The sequence below is a fragment of the Pygocentrus nattereri genome, chromosome 17 (assembly GCF_015220715.1).
Source record: "Pygocentrus nattereri isolate fPygNat1 chromosome 17, fPygNat1.pri, whole genome shotgun sequence".
NCBI classification, from domain to species: Eukaryota; Metazoa; Chordata; class Actinopteri; order Characiformes; family Serrasalmidae; genus Pygocentrus; species Pygocentrus nattereri.
The window spans coordinates 13,653,435-13,676,336 of record NC_051227.1 but is presented as its reverse complement, the minus strand read 5'-3'; the positions used below and the strand labels follow the sequence as shown (position 1 = coordinate 13,676,336).

The 22,902-nt window shown below is 41.2% G+C and overlaps 1 protein-coding gene across 8 annotated transcripts in view; it reads left to right on the top strand.

The window, feature by feature from the left end:
* Positions 1–21,863, top strand: part of LOC108432483 (U2 snRNP-associated SURP domain containing) — a 29,641-nt gene extending 7,778 nt beyond the window's left edge. The window contains exons 7-26 of one of the 8 annotated variants that reach the window (XM_017706323.2): positions 1,396–1,431; positions 1,580–1,662; positions 2,795–2,960; positions 4,992–5,203; positions 7,150–7,193; positions 10,522–10,626; positions 11,755–11,821; positions 11,914–12,089; positions 13,207–13,369; positions 13,642–13,721; positions 13,805–13,892; positions 15,872–16,030; positions 16,503–16,689; positions 17,902–17,979; positions 18,087–18,150; positions 18,245–18,404; positions 19,213–19,323; positions 19,435–19,559; positions 20,788–20,955; positions 21,363–21,863. In XM_017706323.2, coding sequence (XP_017561812.1) covers positions 1,396–1,431; positions 1,580–1,662; positions 2,795–2,960; positions 4,992–5,203; positions 7,150–7,193; positions 10,522–10,626; positions 11,755–11,821; positions 11,914–12,089; positions 13,207–13,369; positions 13,642–13,721; positions 13,805–13,892; positions 15,872–16,030; positions 16,503–16,689; positions 17,902–17,979; positions 18,087–18,150; positions 18,245–18,404; positions 19,213–19,323; positions 19,435–19,559; positions 20,788–20,955; positions 21,363–21,501 — 2,411 coding nt within the window. In that variant the 3' untranslated portion in view covers positions 21,502–21,863. Of the gene's footprint in view, positions 1–1,395; positions 1,432–1,579; positions 1,663–2,794; positions 2,961–4,991; positions 5,204–7,149; positions 7,194–10,521; positions 10,627–11,754; positions 11,822–11,913; positions 12,090–13,206; positions 13,370–13,641; positions 13,722–13,804; positions 13,893–15,871; positions 16,031–16,502; positions 16,690–17,901; positions 17,980–18,086; positions 18,151–18,241; positions 18,405–19,212; positions 19,324–19,434; positions 19,560–20,787; positions 20,956–21,362 lie in introns of those variants that run through there. The other 7 variants (XM_037546557.1, XM_017706322.2, XM_017706321.2 and 4 more) reach the window with 7 other exon arrangements.
* The last annotated feature ends 1,039 nt before the right edge of the window (positions 21,864–22,902 follow it).

Below are 22,902 nucleotides of genomic sequence, written 5' to 3'. Positions count from 1 at the left end.
GCACTGACCAACTGCATGTCTCGTTACAGAGAGAGCACAATTAGGATTTAATGCTGTGCAGGGTGTGGAACTAAAATCACTGTGTTCAGTTAATGCTCTGCTGTGATGCTGATACTTAAGCAGTAGAACCCGAGAGGGAGCGTGCTATGGTGAAATATCGGTGATAACACACTCCTCGAGTGTTCTACTCCTTTCATACAACAGTTAAATAAATACAGTAAGAAATGAATAAACTGGCCGTGAACGCGGCGTTTAATATGTTTTAATGTTCAGTTCCTCCAAATTATAGTTCATTAACCAGCAGCTTGTTGCTACGTCAGAGTAACGAGCTCCGCCCACTCGCTGCTCGGCTGGCAGTTCGTTCTCCAGCTCCTTACACTAAATTCCCAAACTTTCGTCACCACTTTTCAGTCGGCAGCTGTGACAGAAGAACACCTAAACAACCTGGAATCAGCCAGAAATGAACCCAATACCATTTGCCAGACGTGTCGTCTGATTTTCAGAGTCTGACCAAATCAGACTGAGCCATAAAACTGACCCAATATCAGGTTCAGCTCAGTTTGGTCAGTTTTTTTCCAGATCAGTATTAATGTTGTTTTGTTCCAGCCAGTCTGTAAAGCTTCTTACAGCCCGTTTAGTTTGGGTTCATCTCTGGCTGAATCCAGGTTGTTTAGCTGTTCTTCTGTCACAGCTGCCGACTGAAAAGCTGCTCAGTGATGACGACAGTTTGGGAATTTAGTGTCCAAATTGGTTGTCGGTCAAATGTGATCTTAAAAGTATCCGTTTTATTTTTGGTGCAAAGTAAGATGTAAAAATGTTCAAATGGCTTGAGCGTCTCCTACAGCTGTCAAAATGGTTGCTTAGCAACGGCGTCTCAGTTGAGGGATAGTGTTTGTGGAAAAACCTGTGATGTTATGGTGAAATAACAGTGCGGTTAGAACATTTCCCAACCAATAAGCACGTGTGGCCGTAACTCACTGTTGTATAAACCGTGTATACAATATACCATCATATAATGCTCGGAAAATTGGAAATACTTGGAAAATTTTGTGATATTGAATTTCATCAATATCGCCCAGCACTACATGCCCTGTGGAGCTTTGTTTGTGGTTATTAGGTAGACTTGGTCTTCAAATCTGGACCTTGAACCCAGACTACAGTCCTGGATTTTGTATTCAGTAGTAGTCTATTGAACTGTTGATGGAACTGAATAGCTACCTAGTGTCATACCTGGCTGAGATGACAAAATCCAAGTTGGGAAGCTGGATTCAAGGTCTGTATTTCGAGACCCGATTGTGAAAACGCTGCTCCTTCATGTCTTGGCCACTCCCACTATGTAGCAGTGTGTGTTTTATCGAGGAAACAAAATTTACACTGCTTTTCTGCTTCTTTTAGCGGATGGTTCTTCACGAAGAAACCGTCCATCCAGTGGTAATTTTGCTTTATATACTGTGTAATGCAATTACTTGAGCATTTGGCTGTGTGTGTAATCTGTCATGGATGAATGATGATGGTGATGAAGATAAATTAAACCCAGGTGACCCTGTGAGTTGATCAGCTAGTGCTTTTGGTTTTTCAGTTTTGGATGACTCTGCTCCGGGCTCACACGACGTTGGTGACCCATCAACCACAAATCTTTACTTGGGAAATATAAATCCTCAGGTAACTGCGTCATTGTGTGTTTCAGTCGCCCTGCTGTTTTGTATAGCAGGAAAAGTGTGAATGAGGAAAAAGTCTGTGTCTGTTAGAGATGCGCAGAGATATTGGAATGATGTCCCTATTGACAGATATTTTCGATAAACAGTTAACATTGGAAGAATCTTTAGCTTTGGACGATGTTCTGAACTGATATTTGGGCCCAGTCCCATTGCACCCCTCGCCCCTACCACTCAGCCCTTTGTTTTGGGCGTTCACATCTAGGGGTGGGGTGTCCCGATTCTTGTTGAGATAAAGGGGTGGGGTGAAGTGTTGGGGCTACATGACCCTCCAAACGAAGGTTTTTCAGAGGCTCCAAACAGAGAGATATGAGAAAGACCAGCAAGAGACCAGAGAAACCCACAAATGTGAGAATTTTCTGTTAAAAAATGACAATAACCACTGTTTTATCTTAGTTTAATGTAGTTTCAGATTATTTTGGTCGTTTTTCTTCATAACAGCATAAAAAATCACTAATGACATCCTAATGTCTCGGTAGCTAGCTAGCTAACTTTCCTGTTCCACCTTAAATAGTCCAGCAGTTCTGATGCCAGAAATGTCAGAATATAGCTGCTGCTCCATTTAAGGTGGAACAGGAAAATCTGAACAAGAAGCTGGTGAATATCTGACTTCAGCTTCATATCACTGACGAATTAGGGGTGGTGATAGTAAATAATTGCCCCCCTCTTTGAAGGCTATGATCCCTAAATGTAACTAAAGCCCAGCAATGAGGAGCTGAACTTTACCCTCCTCTGCTGTCACTGCAGATGGGCAGGGTCGCCTACAGAGCAGCGCTAGTAGCTGTTAATGAAGTGATGCTCTTTATATTTGAGGGTCTCATTTCAGATGAAGATTTCAACCACTACCACTTGTAACTCCATTCCAAGGGGTTAGGGTGACACTCGAAAAACAAGGGGTAGAGGTAAAAACAAGAAATGGGATTGGGCCTTGATAAATTTATTACACCCTTTAAATTAAATTTTAAATTTTCCTCTGTAATACTAATTAAATTAAAATTGGTCCCAGTTTGTTGTTTATGTTGACATTGGCAGTAGTGAACATGAAAAATGATCTGATATGTTGCTGTCTGTGGTTCTAGATGAATGAGGAGATGCTTTGTCAGGAGTTTGGCCGCTATGGTCCACTGGCCAGTGTGAAGATCATGTGGCCCAGGACAGATGAGGAAAGAGCCAGAGAGAGGAACTGTGGCTTTGTCGCATTCATGACAAGGAGAGATGCAGAACGAGCGCTTAAACACTTGAATGGTACAGCTTATTCACTTCTCATATAACCGCATTCAACCGTATGCACTTTAGAGCCAAGGAAGGTATATATACACTAGATTTCCAAAAGTATTTGCTCGTCTGGCTTCACGTGCATATAAAATGTGATCGACCCACCCTTTGCAGCTATAACAGCTTCACCTCTTCTGGGAAGGCTTTCCACAAGGTTTAGGAGTGTGTTTATGGGAATTTTTGACCGTTCTTCCAGAAGCGCATTTGTGAGGTCAGACACTGATGTTGAACGAGAAGGCCTGGCTCACAGTCTCCGCTCTAATTCATCCCAAAGGTGTTCTATCGGGTTGAGGTCAGGACTCTGTGCAGGCCAGTCAAGTTCTTCCACACCAAACTGGCTCATCCATGTCTTCATGGACCTGCTTTGAGCACTGGTGGCGCAGTCATGTTGGAACAGGAAGGGGCCGTCCCCAAACTGTTCCCACAAAGTTGGGAGCATGAAATTGTCCAAAATCTCTTGGTGCTGAAGCTTTAAGAGTTCCTTTCACTGGAACTAAGGAGCCGAGCCCAACTCCTGAAAAACACCCCCACACCATAATCCCCCCTCCACCAAACTTTACACTCGGCACAATGCAGCCAGACAAGTACCGTTCTCCTGGCAACCGCCAAACCCAGACTCGTCCATCGGATTGCCAGACAGAGAAGTGTGATTGGTCACTCCAGAGAACACGTCTCCACTGCTCTAGAGTCCAGTGGCGGCGCTTTACACCACTGCATTCCACGCTTTGCATTGCGCTTGGTGACGTAAGGCTTGGCTTCAGCTGCTCTGCCATGGAAACCCATTCCATGAAGCTCTCTACACTGTTCTTGAGCTGATCTGAAGGCCCCATGAAGTTTGGAGGTCTGTAGTGACTGACTCTGCAGAAAGTCGGTGACCTCTGCTCACTATGTCCCTCAGCATTCGCTGACCCCCTGCTGTTTTTACGTGCCCGATCACTTCATGGCGGAGTTGCTGTCGTTCCCAATCACTTCCACTTTGTTAAAATCCCACTGACAGTTGACTGTGGAATATTTAGTAGTGAGGAAATTTCACGACTGGACTTGCTCCACAGGTGGCGTCCGATCACGGTACCACACTGGAATTCACTGAGCTCCTGAGAGCGACCCATTCTTTCACTAATGTCTGTAGAAGCAGTCTGCAGGCCTAGGGGCTTGGTTTTATACACCAGTGCCCATGGAAGTGACTGGAACACCTGAATTCAGTGATTTGGATGGGGGAGCGAATACTGTTGGAAATATATATTTGGAAATATGCAGTAAAATGTGCTGAAGTGTTCTGTAGAAGTTACGTTCACTTTTAACTTTTTATATATTTGTGTGTGTGTATGTATGTGTGTGTGTGTATATGTATATATGTATATGTGTGTGTATATATATATATATAAAATATAGTATTTATGTTATTTATGTTATTAAATTAAATTCTCAAGCCAGTATTCCTTGGTCACACCACCCGTATTTATGGGGACGTTAATGTTCCTTTTTTTCGTTTCACTATTAATGTCATAACTCTTCATTTAATGATAATCCTATAGATATAAGGCGATGTGCTACCACACCCACCCAATGCCCTCCACCCACCACATCCCTTTGAGTGAAACAGCTATAGGTTTTGCTCTATTTTTAAAATTTGATGTAAGTCTTTCCAAGTTGCAGTGATCTGTAAGGAGGTTAACCTAATGCTTTATTGAAATTTTGGTTCTCTCTTTCCAGTTCAGCAGTATAATTTTTGTAAATGATATTGATATAAGGGATTTGAGATGATTGGGTGCTGAAAGTGAAGAAATATTACTTTGTTGAATTATTTATTTATTTATTTAGCCCCTGGCTTATTTAGTTCACCACAGAGCCTAAATTGTTTCAGAATGTGCTGTGACTGTTTTTGGGAAGCAGTTTCTGTTTAAATGGTTTTGGTATTGGTAGTTATGAAATTGACCGTTTTGTTTTGTCCCTAATGATGATGTGTTATTCTGCTTATACTCATGGCGTTTTCCGTTTCAGGAAAAATGATAATGAACTTTGAAATGAAACTGGGATGGGGCAAAGGCGTGCCAATTCCACCTCACCCCATTTACATCCCCCCTTCCATGATGGAGCACACACTTCCCCCTCCACCCTCCGGCCTGCCTTTCAACGCTCAGCCCAAAGAGAGGCTGAAGAACCCAAATGCTCCAATGCCTCCTCCGCCCAAGAACAAAGAGGAGTTTGAGAAGGTAACTTGGAAATGCGGCAAAGAAACAGTACTTTTGTTTAGTGTTGTTAGTTGAGGAAAGAACATGAGGTTCCTTATTTTCTTCTTTGAGAGCATTTGTTTCTAAGAACAGGGCAATGTTCCTTATAGTTTGCTGGCTTTAGTTGGATCATTTTAAAATAAAACTGAGTGGTGAAGCTAAAGATTTAACATTGCACAGAGCCTTTCAGCAGTTCCACAATGATTCATTGGGACAAGGAAGCCTTTAAGAAGACCTGTTTAAAGGGAATTCTACCTATTTTTATCCAAGACCATTAAACAAGGTGATTCAGAGTGGTTTGGTGTGAAATGGTTGATTGTAGAGACTCTGATTTCTTTACAGCGGTGGTGATAGGAACCAGGGGGTGCCATGAATAGAACACGCATATCGCTGTTGTCAGAAGAAAACCTCGTATCTCCAAAATTATGACTTTAAAGGAGAAGGAGAAAACCTACTTTACTTTGGTTCTACTGACTTTCACTAAGACCCCCCCCCCCCCCCCCCCCCCCCCCCAAGTAATTTTGAGCTGGTTCTTTTGGTCCGTTCAAGAAATTTACACACAATGTAAAGGACAACAGGCATTTTCAAAATATGTCAAACTGAAAAACAACAAAAAATTTCTTCAGCACGTGAGTCCACTGAGAGTGAGATGAGCAGTGCTTGTGTATTTAACTGCTTTAAAATGACATCAGACTTAACGAAGACTTAAGAAAACGTCCTTCACATGTCTTTATTAAAGAAGGCCGAGAGGAAGACGTCGTATTCTGAGACACAAAAGCTGGACGTCCAGCCCACTGCCGTCTTTTAAAGGGCAGAGCATGAACTTCGTCTCCTCTGCAGACCAGTTTCTGCTCTGCCATGTTTAATGGTATAAACTCTCACTATGACGCGACGCACGTGCAGAACGGACTTAAACTTTCCGATAGGGAATGTAATCAGATACAGAGGTTTACACGGATGTTATTCTTCCTTTTAATGGATTATTTACAGGATTACTGACCTTGTTCAATCAGAGACTGTAATGGCCTCATTTGGACTAGACTATTCCGATTGAGATGTTTACATGGGCATATTCAATTCTGATTGAGCTACTAGTTGGATTATTAACGGTTTATCAGGCTGCGTGTAAACGTGGTTAGTGTGAACAGTTTAGTTTCTCTATTACGGAGCATTTCATACTTAATCACTGTGAATGAGATTTTGAACAAAAATGTATAGAAATGAGTGTCAGGCTCAGTTTGTTACTGTAAGGGCGAGCAGTGAGATCAAATATGCATTATCATCATGCAAACTAACCAACTGATCACTGCCAATTTGTCGAGGAATCACATTTGAATCGATTTGTTTATTTATTCATTGATATCAATCAAATTTACATCAAATAATTGAGTAATTGTGACTGCTCTACAGCACAACCATGCTGTTGAAACATAGTTTACCAGAGTCAGCCAGCTGTGAGGAACATGGCCCATTTCAGCAGGTTTACTGAGTCATCATATTAGTTAGCTGTAAATTAGTTGTATACAAAGGTTCCGGTAAGTGTTTTAGAATGAAAAATCACCTTTTTAATATTTGTAGGCCTTGATGTTATTTCTTCAAAGCGAATTTAAAATGATGCCATGCTCTTGTTCTGTTTGTTTTTTCCTTTTTATTAGAGTACTAGAGTTATTTTTCATTATAATAAGCATTAAGCATATTCAGATCAATGGTAAATGTGCTTTATAATGTATGTTTTCTAGCGCAGATTTTTTTTTTATTAATTTTTTTACACTTGAGGAGCTAGTTCAGTTTGAAGTTTTAAAACTGACCACGGTAGAACACGTTTTGTTGTTTGTAGGAGTATGTTGCATATAGTAATTATGCTTGTTCCTTTTTAACAATACTCACATATATTCTATGTTTATTATCTGATGTGACTTCATATCCAGACTCTGTCGCAAGCCATAGTCAAAGTGGTTATCCCAACAGAAAGGTACATGTTTTTCTTTTTTTCCAAATTCATATGAAATGTAGAGAACATCTCTATAGTTTGCTTGATTGGGCATATGCATGCTACCAGAGAGCCGTTTGGGTGAGCAGCAGTTGAGGCCGTGCATGAACACACACACTAACTCTCTCTCTTTTCCATACATTCACACACTTTTCTGGACTATGTACAAAAACACATTCTGAGGAAAGTGAATAATTTCATAAATTATAAGACAGTCGCTTTGGAAACATCTGACATGTCTGTTAAAGTACATGAGTGTTTCGTACTGTCCTGTTTGTCTGTCTCACGTGTCTGATAGGGCTGTCACCCAGGATTCTGGTAGTAGTTCAGTAATCTAGTTATTTTAACAAATAAATAAGGAGTCACATCTCTGTGATGCGTCCATTTTAAGGAAAACTATTAGGCATCAGCTGAGCAATAACAAGCTATGAAGACCCTCTCCATTCTAGATATTTTGCTTTTCTTTTGAGGTTTGATGTTGGAACAAGGAAGAAGAACCACTAGTGCCACAATTGAATAAAATACTGTAAAAAATGATCACAACAGATTTTAAATTCCGCACTTAAACAGGATTAATTGCACTCTGGATTGAGACATGGAGGGGAGTGTTCTTTAAGCAGTGATAATGTCCACGATATGCTCAGAAAAAGCAGATTGAGACATAGTGTGATCATTTTATTATTATAGCTTGGGAAATCCAGAGACCGGATTCACAAACCCTTTTGACGGATATATACATATCTCGCTGTTGTCAGAAAAAAACTTGTATCTCCAAAACGGTAACTTTACAGGAGAAGGAGAAAACATGCTTTACTTTTAATGTAAGTGAATAGAACCAGATTTTTTTTCGGAGTAGTTTTGATCCGTTTCTTTTGTTCTATTCATCATTTAAATTTTCACACCGTTTAAGGCACGACAGGCTTTTTATGTTATGACAAAAACTGGAAAACAACGAAAATGGATACGAGTGATATACACACACCAATTAGTGATGGGCCGATCCGTGTTTTTCGGTTCCAATCCAGTTCCGATACACATCTGCCAATACCGATGCAAATTCCTATAGAAGAGCTCTTTTTACTTCAATGTTATCATTATTGTTGTTGGTATTGTGTTTACGTTTGTATTTAAGGTGTTTAATCTTCAAATCGCTAAGTGTATCTGTGCAGCTGAACTGCTGGTGTGAGACACCCACTGTTCCCCCCACTATACAGTGAGACTTCTGAGACACTGGGCTTATGAGATCCAAAAACTTGCTGTGAAGGTCATGGCTTTAACATCTAACTGCGCCGCTAACGGTGACGACACTTGGTTGTACGGTTCGGGGTGGCCTGTCTGTAAGCTGGCTGGGACTCTTTCACAGGAAACCTCTGTCGATTACACTGGTTGTGTTGTACGACGCAGCCGCACTTCCACCCCTCGACATGCTGGCTTTACACACAATACAGTACATTACGGTCACATTATCTCTCAAAATTACATTTTTGAAAAAAAATTTCTTAACAAAAAAGTGTTCTTAACATTACAAACAGCCACAGCCACACGTCTTAAACTAACTGACAGAATAAACCTCTGAACTTCATTACTAATAACTCATTCATAACTGTGAACATGTATATAAAAAGCTTATGAGTAAAATCTTCATTACATTTGTCTTAATATAATGAATATTTGAATATTATAAAAATTGCATTTAAGAACAGTCTTCAACTTATTGGTGTCTGTTTTAAGAGGCTGTGGTGTGTGGCTGAACACCCAACCCAACCCCCAACCCCACCCCCCCCAGGCTCCGTTGACTGCTGTGAGGGCCAGCAGGAAGGTGGGGCACAAACTCCAAGCGAGGACTGCGGAGAGAACTGTGAGTTAGTGGGGGACGGTGCATGAATCCCAAAACGAGTGACAGTGGGAAAAGGACTATAGCTGCCAGAGAGAGGAGGACGATGACGACAACAAGAGGCACTACGGCGGGAAGCGACTCCCAAACTCCGCTGCCCGGGCCACGCCCCCTTGAGGCAATAAAAGTGGCCTCATTGCAGGACTGAAGGCAGCGTCCAGAAGGCAGAGCTCAGGACTTGCACCTGGTCCCCCACTCACACGCTGCTCTCTCCCCACTGTCTTCGTCTGGCTTCGTCTCCATTCTGAGCTCGGGCCCTCCTTCCTGCCGGCTCTCGCGGCTGCCGTCGCGGCCCGGGAGACTGGTGCATGGCATACATAGACTTTTGTGGGTTTTTTTTTTTTTTTTTTTTTTCCGTCCTCTCCCCCTAAAGTTTTTGTGAATCCGGCCACACACTTATTTTTGAACAGTTTTAAAATAGGCGAGTGCATGCAAATTTCCAAATAATCATTGTAGATTCATCAAGGAGGAATATCTGAATCACTGATTTAGTGTAGCTTGGAAATCGTGACAGCCCTAATGTGTGTATAGGTTGTTCTAAGGCATGCACTGCACTTTCACTCCTCCTTCCATTGGTAGGTTTGTTGAAGCTGGCGAGGCAGGTAGTTAGTAGTGCACCACAATATAACTGCATACAGTGTTATTTACCCAAGCTGCCTCTGGCTATTGCTCACTCCAGCTGCCTCAGTAGCATGGGTCAAAACAAACAGCCACCCAATCCCCATAGTCTCAGTGACCTTTGACATTGGCCTTGGTGAGCAGCACAAGTTGAACTGTCTGCAGCAGCGAGGGACCAGAAAAGCGTCACAGGATGGATTGGGGAAAGTATACAGAATGATTGCCTGACATTGGTATGATCGGCTCCAATACATTGTGATTTGTGTTGCAGTACATTTTGACACCCCCCCCTCCTAAAAACACTCATTTTGTTTTATTGCCCACTTTGGGGGGGGCAGGTCCAAAATAAACCCTAATACTTTTAAATGGCAGAATAGAAATGTTAATATGGTTTCTCTTTTCTCTCCATCCACACTTTTTCCATTGTCAGAAGCTTTAAGAAATGTCACTTGGCCTTATAATCTTAAGTAGTGACTTATTAGAAGGTGACGTTACATGTGCAGTGAGGGAGCAGTGCTATGGCTGTGATTTAGTAGCACTATTGAATCAAAGCATTATAGTTTTCCTTATTCTTAGTCTGACAGTCAGTTTTAAATCTTACTTGCTAAAGTTTCTGCTCAGGTCTTTTCTTCCTGAGTACTTTATATACACAGTAACACTGAGTTAGAACTGTTGTATCTGCCAGGGGCAGTAAGCTGCTGTCAGTTCCAGGTAATGCCGTAGCTTTAGCAGTGCTTGTGGTGTGGCTGTTGGTGCTGGTTCTGAATCTGTTTCGCTTTAACTGTGTTTTTCTTGTAGGAATTTGCTCTGTCTCATCCACCGAATGATCGAGTTTGTGGTGCGTGAGGGACCCATGTTTGAAGCCATGATCATGAACAGAGAAATCAACAATCCTTTATACAGGCAAGTTTCGGTGATGTTGCTCAAATCACTTTTTGTGTGGGTCTATAAATGGTTTATTACTGTGGTAATCCCTTTAAAGGGCCCATATAATTTAAAAACAAGTGTCTTGGCGTTTCTAAGAATTTGATGTAGTGGGTACCATTGACCATTTAATCCATGTAGTCTGTATATGGAAATTTAGCGGCCAAAACAGCCCGTTTTAAATTAATTGTTTTTGTCATGTCATGAAAACGGGCACATTTTCATAATTCCAGCTATTCTGCTTACAGCACTTTAGCTCCGCCTAGTCCTATTAAAGGGGAATTCCACCGACTTTTTTTTTTCCCCAGAAATTTCTGCATAATTCAGTGATTGAGATGAAAATAAAGTCTTTAGAGTGGTTTGACGAGAAATGGTTCATTTACATAGAAATGTGCCAACTGAGATGTCTTTACAGTGGTGGTGCTGGGAACCAGGAGTCACCATGTCAAATATAGACATTTACCATCTAAAACCACTAGTGAACCTACACGTGTCTGAGTTTTTAGTGTTATATTGATGATGGTAAAATAGTGGTCAATCTGGAAAAAAAAAGTTTTTTGGGGGTACTATTTTGCCTTAGAACACCTTTCATGTACCCCTCCACCATGAATAGATTAAAATGAATCAATTAAAATGTATTTAGACCAAAACATTATGACTGACAACATCTCAGACTTCAGGCATGATCATGAGCATTTCATGTAATAACTTTCTGGGAAGGAGCGTTACGAGGCATTACATTCCTCAGACGTCTGGTTCCCATCATCATTCTGATTCTGTAAGTTTATCTAGAACAATGCATCTAGTACCGAACCACTATACATTTTTTTTTTTCTCTCTCCTTTAAAGAGTGTTTCAGAGTGGGCTACTGTTTTGACGAGCCAGAAAATAGAGCAGCCAATCTGTTCATTTACGCACATCAGTCTTAAAGGCACTTGAACAAAAACCGCTTGTTTAATTCTAAGGGATAATGAGAGGTCGGAATGTGGTCCTTGACCTTTTTGTGTGTAAATGTACAGCTGTGTAACTTTTAATGGACTTTTGTGGGTAAAAATACAAGAGAAATGTTCTGCATAGAAATAACTAACATTGGTTTGTATTCTACAGGTTTTTATTTGAGAATCAGAGCCCAGCTCATGTGTATTACAGGTGGAAGCTGTATTCCATACTGCAGGTGAGTCTCATTCAACACCAACACAGATCTGTGATTAAAAATCTACAAATTTTAGATTCAGTCATGAAGCTAAACTGAAATATCATCCACAGGGAGATTCTCCAACTAAATGGAAGACCGATGACTTTAGGTTATTTAAGAATGGCTCTTATTGGCGGCCGCCTCCTCTAAACCCTTACCTGCACGGCACTCCTGAGGATGAGGAGGGTGATGATGATGATGATGACGATGAAGAGGAAAGCAGCAAGAAAGGATCCCTGAAAGACGAGTATGTTCCTCAGAAAGATGCCAAGCGTGTTGCTTTTCAATAGATGTTTTCCTCTCTCTATTCACTTTAAATAGGCCACAAAATAAAACCTCATACTCTTTCCTGAAGCTGGAGCTGAAAGATTTGGGGAAAACATCTAATTGCAGTTTTTCTAACCAAAATTTCAGTTGCAAATTAAATGCAGTAATTCATTTCAAGGCCTGTTTTTTGGCCAAGAAGAACATAATATCCACTTTCTCTGACATGATACTTCGTCAGACTACCGGTTGTGATGTCACACAAATAGGACATTTCGCAGCTTCGAATTGGTCCAGTTCATCCACAGGCCATTCGCCATTTAAAACTTAAGACAACATTGTTGATTAACATACTATACAATAAAATTTGCACTCTTTTAAATGATGATTTTGATATAAAAATGATTAGTCATTCGGCCCTACTTAAAACCATGTTGAGTTAAGTAATCTCAAATAGACTAGATTTAGGCTAAAATTTACCCTTACCCTGGATGTAGTTAGGCAGCTGAGACAAGTCTGGCCACTAATGTGTGCTTTCTTAGTACTAAGACTACTGTTGCTAACAGACAGGAAGTCAGTAGTCAATTCTTTCCATAAGTACATTCCCAAAACTTTCAACACACCGCATGAAGGTCTTCCTTAAGGTCACACAGACTTGCTGATGAAATTTAGGCTACTGCATGACTTACTGTGAGCTATAATGATGAACAAAACTCACAAACTTCAAAGTTTTGTGCCAAATTCTGATGGATTTATTCAAAAATACAAACAATAATCTAGCAATTATTTGTCTGCGTCATGTCAGATTCTGTGGGGGAGTTGAATTCATCCGAATTGTTGATTTTTATTGCTCATATAAGTCATACTGTGTCATAAACCACATTAGCAGGTCTGCGCCAAACTCCGCTCAAACTGACAAGTTTTGGGCTTGTATTCAGAGAAAAGATTTGGGTGCCTATTGACTTCCAGTGTTTGTTAGCATCATTAGCCTCGTCACTCCAACACTGAACTAAAGAAGAAAAATTTGGACGCCAAATCTGTTTACATTGCGTAGATTAGATTTTTGAACCCTCTCACTTCAACCCTGTTTCCCGGTGCAGAGAGAGAGACAAGCTGGAGGAGGTTCTCCGTGGCCTCACCCCAAGGAGGAGTGATGTTGCAGAAGCCATGCTGTTCTGCCTCACCCACGCAGACGCAGCCGAGGAAATCGTGGAATGCATCGCTGAATCTCTGTCCATCCTTAAAACTCCACTCCCTAAAAAGGTCAGTGACTTCAGACGTAATATAGAAATGTCTGCGTCATTTATGTCAACTGTTTTTCATTGTATCCATTTTGTAGAAGTATTATATGTTTTAAGTGTATATTAAAAGCATGAATTAAAAGCAAAATCCTTGCTGTAAGCTGTTAAATAAGTACCAATGCAGTAGGAAGCGCAGAGGTGCACGAACCTGTTCTTATGACAAGAATGAAAGATTTTCCCACTGTTTCTTGATTTTCTTGATTTAAAATAATTAATATTTCTGCTTTCCACCAGATTGCGAGGTTGTATTTGGTGTCGGATGTCTTGTATAACTCCTCAGCTAAAGTCTCTAATGCGTCCTACTACAGAAAATTGTAAGTGCATCACTTTTTCTGTTTGTACATTGTTTTATCTCATCATTTCATTCATTCATGTATTTCCTGTTGTTCCTTCACAGCTTTGAAGCAAAGCTCTGCCAGATATTCTCTGATCTCAACGCCACCTTCAAGACGATACAGGGCCACTTGCAGTCGGAGCATTTTAAGGTACGTGGTACCTGAAGCCTCTGTTGGCCTTCCTTTCTCTCTGTGTCGTTATGCTGTGTATTTCCCAGCACTTTAGAAAGATGCATGTATTCGCAGGCAGCCAAGCAGGTTAGAGGAGTTAGAGGAGAATAATATTGCAAATGTAAATATTAGCACGTATTGACAGGGTTAGCTTGAATGAACCAGAAGCCACACCCACTTTGTCTCCTTTTTTATCAGCGCTCAAATCTTTGGGAGTTTAAACTACCTGAACTGAAAGTTTCAGTATGTGATACTCTCAACCCCCCCCCGTCATTCTGCCTATCCAAAGAGAGTGAGGCATGCCCTCTTATGCCCTCTTGGACTCCCAGCCACAGAAGGCAGGGAACTAACTCATGATCACCTGATGATGGACGATTCCTATTCTTTAATAAGAAACATTTTTTAATAAGTATAAGAGGTATAAGAAATATTTCAATCTGGGTGAAAGAATAAAAACAAAACTGAATAATATATAGGCAAACCTGTCAATGTTGCTTTTTAACACTCCGCAGGCCGAACAGGCGTAAACGGTGCTCAGTGTTCATTTCTGAATTTCTACAGAACTGTTTTTATCTCCTTGTTCAAGCAGCGTTTTGCTCAAAACCTTTGTTCCACCTTCAATGGAATTCAGTATTTAAGGTGGGATGGGAAACTTGAAGAATAGGCCAGTTCTTAATAAGAAGCCGCTGCCTCGACCGTCAGATGCTGATGGGATTCAGAAAACACTACCGTCAGTCACGTTTCAGTACCAGCTGCTCCACTGCAGATAGGGACCCAAGACAGCAGCAGCATGAACTGAGGCGCCTCCTCAGGCAGCAGAAGGGCAGCAGTCGCTCTAGTTCTCATGTTAGGCTAAAGCCAACTGCATGAAGACTGTCCATTCCTTTGTGTCTGCTGCCTCAAAAACAAAGTGGGAGGGTTCAATGTTAACTTTTATTCCAACTTGCCCAGTCAGGCAAGCGACCTGAAAATTCACTGCACCGAACAGAGTTCCTACTGTCCCGAACAAATCTTGGTGTTATAAATAAGCACACACAAACTTTATATATTTAATTACATTTTAACACAACTGCTCAAATTCCTACCACTGATTTTGTATTTCTGTTTTATTATAAATTCACAGAAGTTATCAGTAATCTTAACGTTAACATTTGCACATGAAAGTTGGCAAATATTGTTGTCCGCAAGCCATGTTGGTACAATACTGGCTACCAAATTCTAGTCATTTTTAATCTGAAGATCTATTTCATGAGTCGGTCTCTCCCTGTTAACCGTATGATATGCTACTGTGACTGACTTGGGCAACCTGGAATCAGCTTCGCTGTTCATCGCGTGCAAATGTAGCAGCTTTCTTCCGCTGCTGTGACAGAGAGGCTTGTCGTGACACTCGAGCAGCTGTTTGTTAAAAGTTGTAGTTTGGGGGAAAAAGAACCAATTTTATCTGCCTTGTTAGGATTTTCCCTACAAACCTTACAGAACATTTCAGGTATTCGTTTATTTGCATTTCGCTGACATATTCCTGCACGCCTCGCTCTGAACGTCATTGGTCAACAAATAAAACCAGTGGTCTCTTTTAACTGGACGCACGGATGGATAAGACCATTTCTGTTCAGGTTTAAATGTTCAAGTGAATTGAGTTTGGCCTCAGTTACGTTGTTCGGCACTGTGGCACTGTGCCCCGGGCAGTCATTGTTGTTGAACTCTGCCAAGTGAACTATTTCAGATAAAGCAGACTAGGCTTCAGGAGGTGATTTGAAGTCTACTTTAATCTGAAAAGTGACAAACACCCCTGACTCAGACATTCAGCTAAACGGGATAATATTGGCTTTGTTGTCTTATGACAAAGAACACACCTGAGGATGAATTTCAACTGTTAAACTGAAAAATATTTTTTGTTTTCTTGTTAAATGTTGTTTCCTAAGAATGTCACTTGATGTTTACTATCTCCCCAAACACAGCAACGAGTGATGTCATGTTTCCGGGCGTGGGAGGACTGGGCGGTGTATCCTGATCCATTCCTCATCAAACTCCAGAACATTTTTCTGGGACTCGTCAGTCTGGATCCAGAGAAAGAGACCACCACAGAGGTGCTGCCTGAAGTGAGTCTGGTTTCTATGGTGTGTATAACCACGTTCCGGCTGTCATTGTGTTAAGGTTTTAATGCAATTTCCACTTCGTTCATGTAAGTCACATGAAACGGAGCACACTAAATGTGTGGTCATTTGTATCCGTAGCTGTTGAATATGTTGACGCTATTTTTAGTACCATCTTTATTTAGGACTGTAATGTAAATTAAAATTAACCTAACTTGAGTCTCAGCTGTGAGAAGTGGACTACTTAGTTAGCCACATCCATTCTATCAGATCTTTGTCAGTATCAGGTTTTTGTGAATATTATGTATTTTTTCATTCCCAGCGGGTTTTTTATTCAGGTTTTATTTTTGTTTCTGATAAATTGTCTTCTTATCAGAGACTCTTTCATAGCTTTTGTTTTAGCATTACATCTAAATATAATTTAAGTGTAACGTACCTCTGTGGTACAGTTTAAAGAGGAACTGGGTGATTACTGAGTTAATGTGCTGTATCTTAGCAGCCCACTGAACAGGTGGAGGATATAGATGGCGCCCCTATTGTGGAGGAGGAGCTGGATGGCGCTCCTCTGGAGGACGTCGACGGCACTCCGATCGACGGAGCTCCTCTGGATGGAGCTCCAATGATGGACGACCTGGATGGAGTTCCCATAAAGGGAACAGAGGATGAGCTGGACGGAGTTCCCTGTAAGTGACGCAGATCAACACAATGCAGAGGGTTCAGTCAAAGCGAGGCTCAGCCAGGAATTTTATTTGGCTTTTAAGCTTAATTAGCTTTACCCCAAATGTAGTCGATCAGTAAAGATGCACCGAAATGAAAAGTCCCGGCCAAAAACAAAATCCAATACGCATCTGAATGAAAATAGAAAAACACACTACATATTACATGAACATACAAAACGTATAAAAACAAAGTTATGGAATTTTTTTAATTGATAAAACCTGCTTTCAAAACTGAACCGATGGTAAATATAAAAAAATTCTGACAGTGTAGCTGTAGCACCATGAAATCAGCATCCTCAACAACAGAAGACGGTTTATCATTCAAGACGGTGAGCAGCATTAATCAGTGACTCTTTGTCTGTGGTTTATGAATGTGTGTTTATCTTTACATAAACAGGGAGTACAGATGGTGTCGGTGCACCAACAGTGATATTCACTATTGATCTGCTGATCAGCCTGTTTGATCGACACTGAAACAGTTTTTAATAACTGCTCATTTTCATTACCATATTGACATGATTTGTGTTAGAGACGGTTCTGACCTGCTGTCTGAACTGAGCTGAACCATATATCACTATCAGCTCTCCTGTTAATACACACTGTGCAGTAGATCACACCTGCTACTGTAATGACACTTTCACTGCACTTTACACTATAAACACTAAACACTGCTGCAGCTCCTAGTTAGTTAGTTATGTCTATACTCACTGCTTTTAGATGACCTCATACCACTCAGTGCCTGCTCTCATGACAATACAACAAATCTCTCATATGCCATGTAAATATCCAAATAGATATACTTTCCTTTCTACTCTCTTATACTTTAGCTTATGTCTTTTCATTTTCTATTTATCTTCTGCTCTCTGTTCATAAACATAAACCAGCCCAAACTAATTTACTATAAAATGAAATGGTGTTTGTAGAAATTTTACATTTACTTGGTTACTTAATTGCGATTTAAAAATCTGTACAACACAAGATTCACACTAAACTGTTTTGTCTTTTTGGTGTTTCAGTTTGTCAGTCTGGACTAACTTTTCTCACACAGTCGTAGTCAGAGCTACCTGTAATTTCAGATGAGGGTTTTAGACTGCTGTCTCTGACTGTTGAGAAATAATCATCTCTTTTTATATTTAATTTATGCTTTGACTTTTTGATTTTTGCTTGCATGTTCAGTGGATGGACCAAAACCAGCTTTTAAGATGGCTCCATCAAAATGGGAGGAAGTGGATGGAGCTGCTCTGGAGGCTCAAGGTCTGTCATTACTGCCTTTTCATTTACGGCTGCCTCTTTGATTTTCCTTACCGTTTTCGGAGCTGTTATTTGTCCTGAAAAATGATCTTGCTGGTCTTGCTTTGCAGCTGTAACCACATCAAAATGGGAAATCTTTGATCTGCCAGAAGAGTCCGAAAAGACTAACGAGAGGTAAAAACTAAGTTCTGCCTTTTAGTTACTTAATAAGATTTAGTGTTCTGTTGTTTGATGTCGTGTATAATGACTAAAATATTTCATGTAGCAGGAAAACACATGAAACTGAAGTCAAAGAGACTCTGAAGAGCGTCTACTCTACAGAACAGCCGTCTCACTCCCAGCCGATTAAAGAAGAATACCAAGACTCAAAATCTGCCAAGCTGTCAGAGATGAGTGAAGAGAAGCGTGCTAAGCTGCGGGAAATCGAGGTTTGTGTCCGTGTGCTCTTTTCTGAACAGGATGCTGATAAATGAGACATTTATTATTATCATAAAATTGCTACCTCATTTGTTGCACATTGGAGTTTTTTCATGGGTTTTCAGTAGGACAGTTTATAATCTCTGGTCAAATTCCTTGTTTTTTTTTTTTTTGTTTGTTTGTTTTTTATTTTCTGAATGAAAAGATGTTAATAGGACTATTTACGAGCCGTAAAAAGGGCGGGGTCATTTCTTTGGTTCACGTCCTCGGATTCTTTAAACTTTGCTTTCAGACTTTTAACTGCAGCCTCGTTCTCCTGCAACCGCGTTCAGCCATTTCTTTAGAAATCTCTTCAAACACGGAGGCTTTTGGATGAGTCTCTAATCATTTTTGTACAGAAATATTGGCCTAAATGTTTGAGTCTCAGCAGCACATTATGACGAATGTGGAGTTGGATTGATGTAAAAGCTGCATGAATTCCGATCTGGCTGTTGAGACGATTAACATTAAGATACGCAGAACATATTTACAGTACAAACCCTGTCAGTGAACAATAAGGGCAAAAAACCCCCCAGAATAATCGCTTATTTATCGTAATCAAGGTAAAATATCCAATTAGCACTTTCATTTCATTGATTTGTTGGTCTGTTGTGCTGTGCTGAAAGAGAGTGAGTACCTGAACAGTGATTTCCGTATTTATAAGAGTACTCGAGTACCCGTGTGCACCTCTACAACACTTCCACACCAGTGCACCCCTAAACTGTTCCAATATGCAGAATACAGCTCATGTTTGTAAAATGTTCCCTCTGCTTGTTGCAGCTCAAAGTGATGAAGTTTCAGGATGAGCTGGAGTCGGGGAAACGGCCGAAAAAATCAGGACAGAGTATTCAAGAACAAGTGGAGCTCTACAGGGACAAGTTATTGCAGAGGGTGAGTAACTATTCTGAGAACATTGTGTGTCTCATGCTTAAGACTTCTTGCTCTTTGGCTTGTTTTAGAACACAGAGCAGCTGAACTGAAGTTGTTCTTTATCTTTTACAGGAAAAGGAAAAGGAGGTGGAGAATAAAGAGAAGGAGAAAGAGAAAGAGAAAAAAGAAAAAGACAAAGCTGAAGTCATGCACAAAGAGAAGGAAAAAGAGGAGTCTACATCGAACAGAAAGGAAAAGTAAGCTACACTGTGGAAGCACATCAGGTTCATACATTCAAGCTTATGGACGGGTTTGAGTTCAGACACCGTAGTTGTGGGTTTGGTCTCATGCTGGGCTGCACAAAGTCTGTTTGTTAATCGTTATCATGATCCTGGTACTTGCGGTACTGATCACAGAAGCCCACTAACCCATCACAGCGTTGCTTACTATGTGCAGTTAATGCTCCTGACCAATCACAGCTTCAGAGGACTTTCTGAGTGTTTCAACAGGAGATCACAAATTCAGTCGTTGGTGATACAAGAGAGCACAGTTGGCCTTGCTGTCTCTGGGTGGGCAGTATGGTCCCCCTGTCTCCCTCAATCACTCAGCGCAGGTGTTAGGTGTTCTTAGCTGACGTAACAGAACTCATGGTTGGCACTTTCCTCTGAGGGCCTTCAGCTGACCAGTGATGTTGCATGTGCAGCAGTTCAAAAAGATGCATTGGTGCTTCACAGGTCTCGGAGGAAGGCTGTGTTTGCCTTCGCCCTCCTGGCACTGGTGGTATAGTACGATTGGGGGAGTCACGACTAATGGGTGGAAATGGACACGACTAAATAAATAAATGAAATGAATGTCACGTTTTATTTAGTAACATATTAATTACATTTTGGGGTCCACATACAATGTGGCCTTGCAACAAAGCAGTAAAATAGAAGAATACAATGATAAATATAGGATGTGGTGATAATGTTGACCACTGGGACAATTAAAAACTTAAAGGAAGGCAAAATAATCAGCTAAAACAGTCGACTAAGATGGATGCAAACGATGTGTAATTAAAACAATAGACAATAAAAATGGACTAAATCAACTAAAACCAATTAAAATCCGCTAAAACAGTTGCAGGCTGAATGGAAGTGGATGGATTTCAGGGATCAGGTGGCAGCTCTAGGGACCTGAAGAGTAGTCCAGTCACTGGAACAAATACATTTTATTTACAGTGCTGTGATAAATTTCAAGCTCTATTGCAATTGCAGTGTAATCGCATAACTAGTCATTTATTAGACATGGGTTAGATGCTGACCGGTTTCTGGTTCCTCCTGGCAGCTGCAGTGGTTTTCTTTCCTAAAGTTACCGTTGCGTCACAGATTATCATGTTTCTGAACGTCAGGCTGTATTTCTGAGTTTTCTGTGTCAGTGAACTTTTATGTAGAACTGTGCTGTGGCGTGTGCCTGATGTCCACTTGCTTTTCTTCGTGCCATCAGGAAGCGCAGGCACAGTCCCTCCCCCAGTCCCACTCGCAGTAGCTCCAGCCGTCGTGGCCGCTCCCCGTCTCCACGGTCTGAGCGCTCAGACAGATCCTACACCAAGGACAGCTCACGGTCCTCTTATAAAGACTCGCCACGAGACAGTAGCAGGAAATCGTCCAAAAGGTAAACTGACCGCCTCTTAATTTATGTCTATCCATTTCTGTATCCTCTGATAGTTACTCTCTCCACTCCCTTTCTACCCTGTATCAGCCACTCTTACCCGCTCCGCTCCAATTCTGTCTCTGTATCGGACTCTCTTACCCGCTCCGCTCCAATTCTGTCTCTGTGTCGGACTCTCTTACCCGCTCCGCTCCAATTCTGTCTCTCTCCACTCCTTTTCTGTCTCTGTATCAGACTCTCTTACCCGCTAGCTAGATAAATGTATGTATATGTGCGTGTGTGCGTGCGTGTATGTGATGGAGAGAGAGCGAGAGTCAGTGCAGCAGTGATCGTTGGTATCCATTAGTTCACTTACATTCTGCTATCTGTAATTCTAACTTCTTTCTCCCTTTCACTTGTTTACCTTGCAGGTCACCTTCCCCACCTGTAACACCCAAACGTTCCCGCAGGTCCAGATCACGAACGCCCAAGAAATCCTCCAAGAAATCCAGGTCGCGTTCCCGATCGCCACACCGTTCTCACAAGAAATCCAAAAAGAGCAAGCACTGAAACACAGCTGGAGCCACAGAGCAGCTGGAATCTCTTTTTGTGCCTGAATTGCGTCCTGTAAATCTGTGTGGGAAGCATTCCCGGTTCAGCCTCTCTCCCTTCCAAATTCACTCCCATCTGCACGCATACGGTGTCCTCGAGGGTCTACACACAGGAGTATTTTATATTGTTAAATAAGGGGCTTCCTCCGACGTCTTAATTCGTCATGACAGAAAATGAGTTGACGTCTCAGAACTATGGCATTATTTTTGGTCATGGTTTTTAGATCCCTTGAAAATGACTTAAATTAAAATAGTGTATATGTTTCAGTTGTATAGATGTTTGATTTTCAATAAAGACACAACTTATGTGACCTCTGAGAAGCACTTTTATACTTGAAACTGATGTTTTGAATTCTTTTGGCATACAGTCCACTACATGCCGCCTCCTACATTAAACAAGTTTTTAACTGTATTTTTTCCCCAATTCCCAGATTAAATTCAGCTCTTTCCAAACCCAAATCTGAGTAGTTCCAGCAATGCAGCTGCACTGATAGCATGTCAGAGTCATTGTTGTGCTCTGAGTGGTCAACTGTCCAAATAACAACCACTCCGTGATGGTCCTGGATGGGAAACTGACCCGTGGCAGTGCCGCTCAAAGATGTGAGGAGGGCTGTGAGAAATTACCCTAACCCCACACACACAGACCAAATTGAAATGATTAAAATGAAATGACTTGATTTGGAACCTTTTATACCTTTATTTGTATATTGTTTTGTCTTATTGGCCCTCAAACATTGCACTTTGGCCCTCCTGAGACAAAGTTTGGGCCCCCCGATGTGGCAAGAACTACCGGGGAACAGTCTATAATTGTACGCCTACAGCAATAACATACATTGTGTTCCTGTATCTAACTAAGAGGAAACTCCATGTCCAGTGCTTTCTCCCATACACCACGGTTTATCTCATGGTGTTAAAGGGGGATTTCCGATTTTATTTACTATCAAAAACACTGTCTAGTGGTGGTGCTGCTAGTTTTCTTTGGGGACTATTTTGCCTCACAACATCCTGCATGTATCCCTTCACCATGAATGTGGTTGAAGCCAAAATCTTCTCTAAACTAAAATAAAACAGCGTCTCCGTCATCAGGCAGTGAATTCAGAACCATTTCATGTAGGAACTTTCTGTGAGGAGCTTTTAGAGGAGGACGTCTGGTTCCTACCACCACCACTGTGAACAGGTCGGACTTGGTACGTTTATCCAGAACAGAGAGTTTCACACCAAACCGCTCTGAACGGCTCTGCATCTTAAGGGTTCTTTATGTAGGAAGTTTGAAAATTCCGTGGAGTTTTCCCTTGCCTCCATCATGCCCATTTAACTTAAAGAAGAACTAGTTTTCCTGAACCCAGACTAAGCCTAAGCC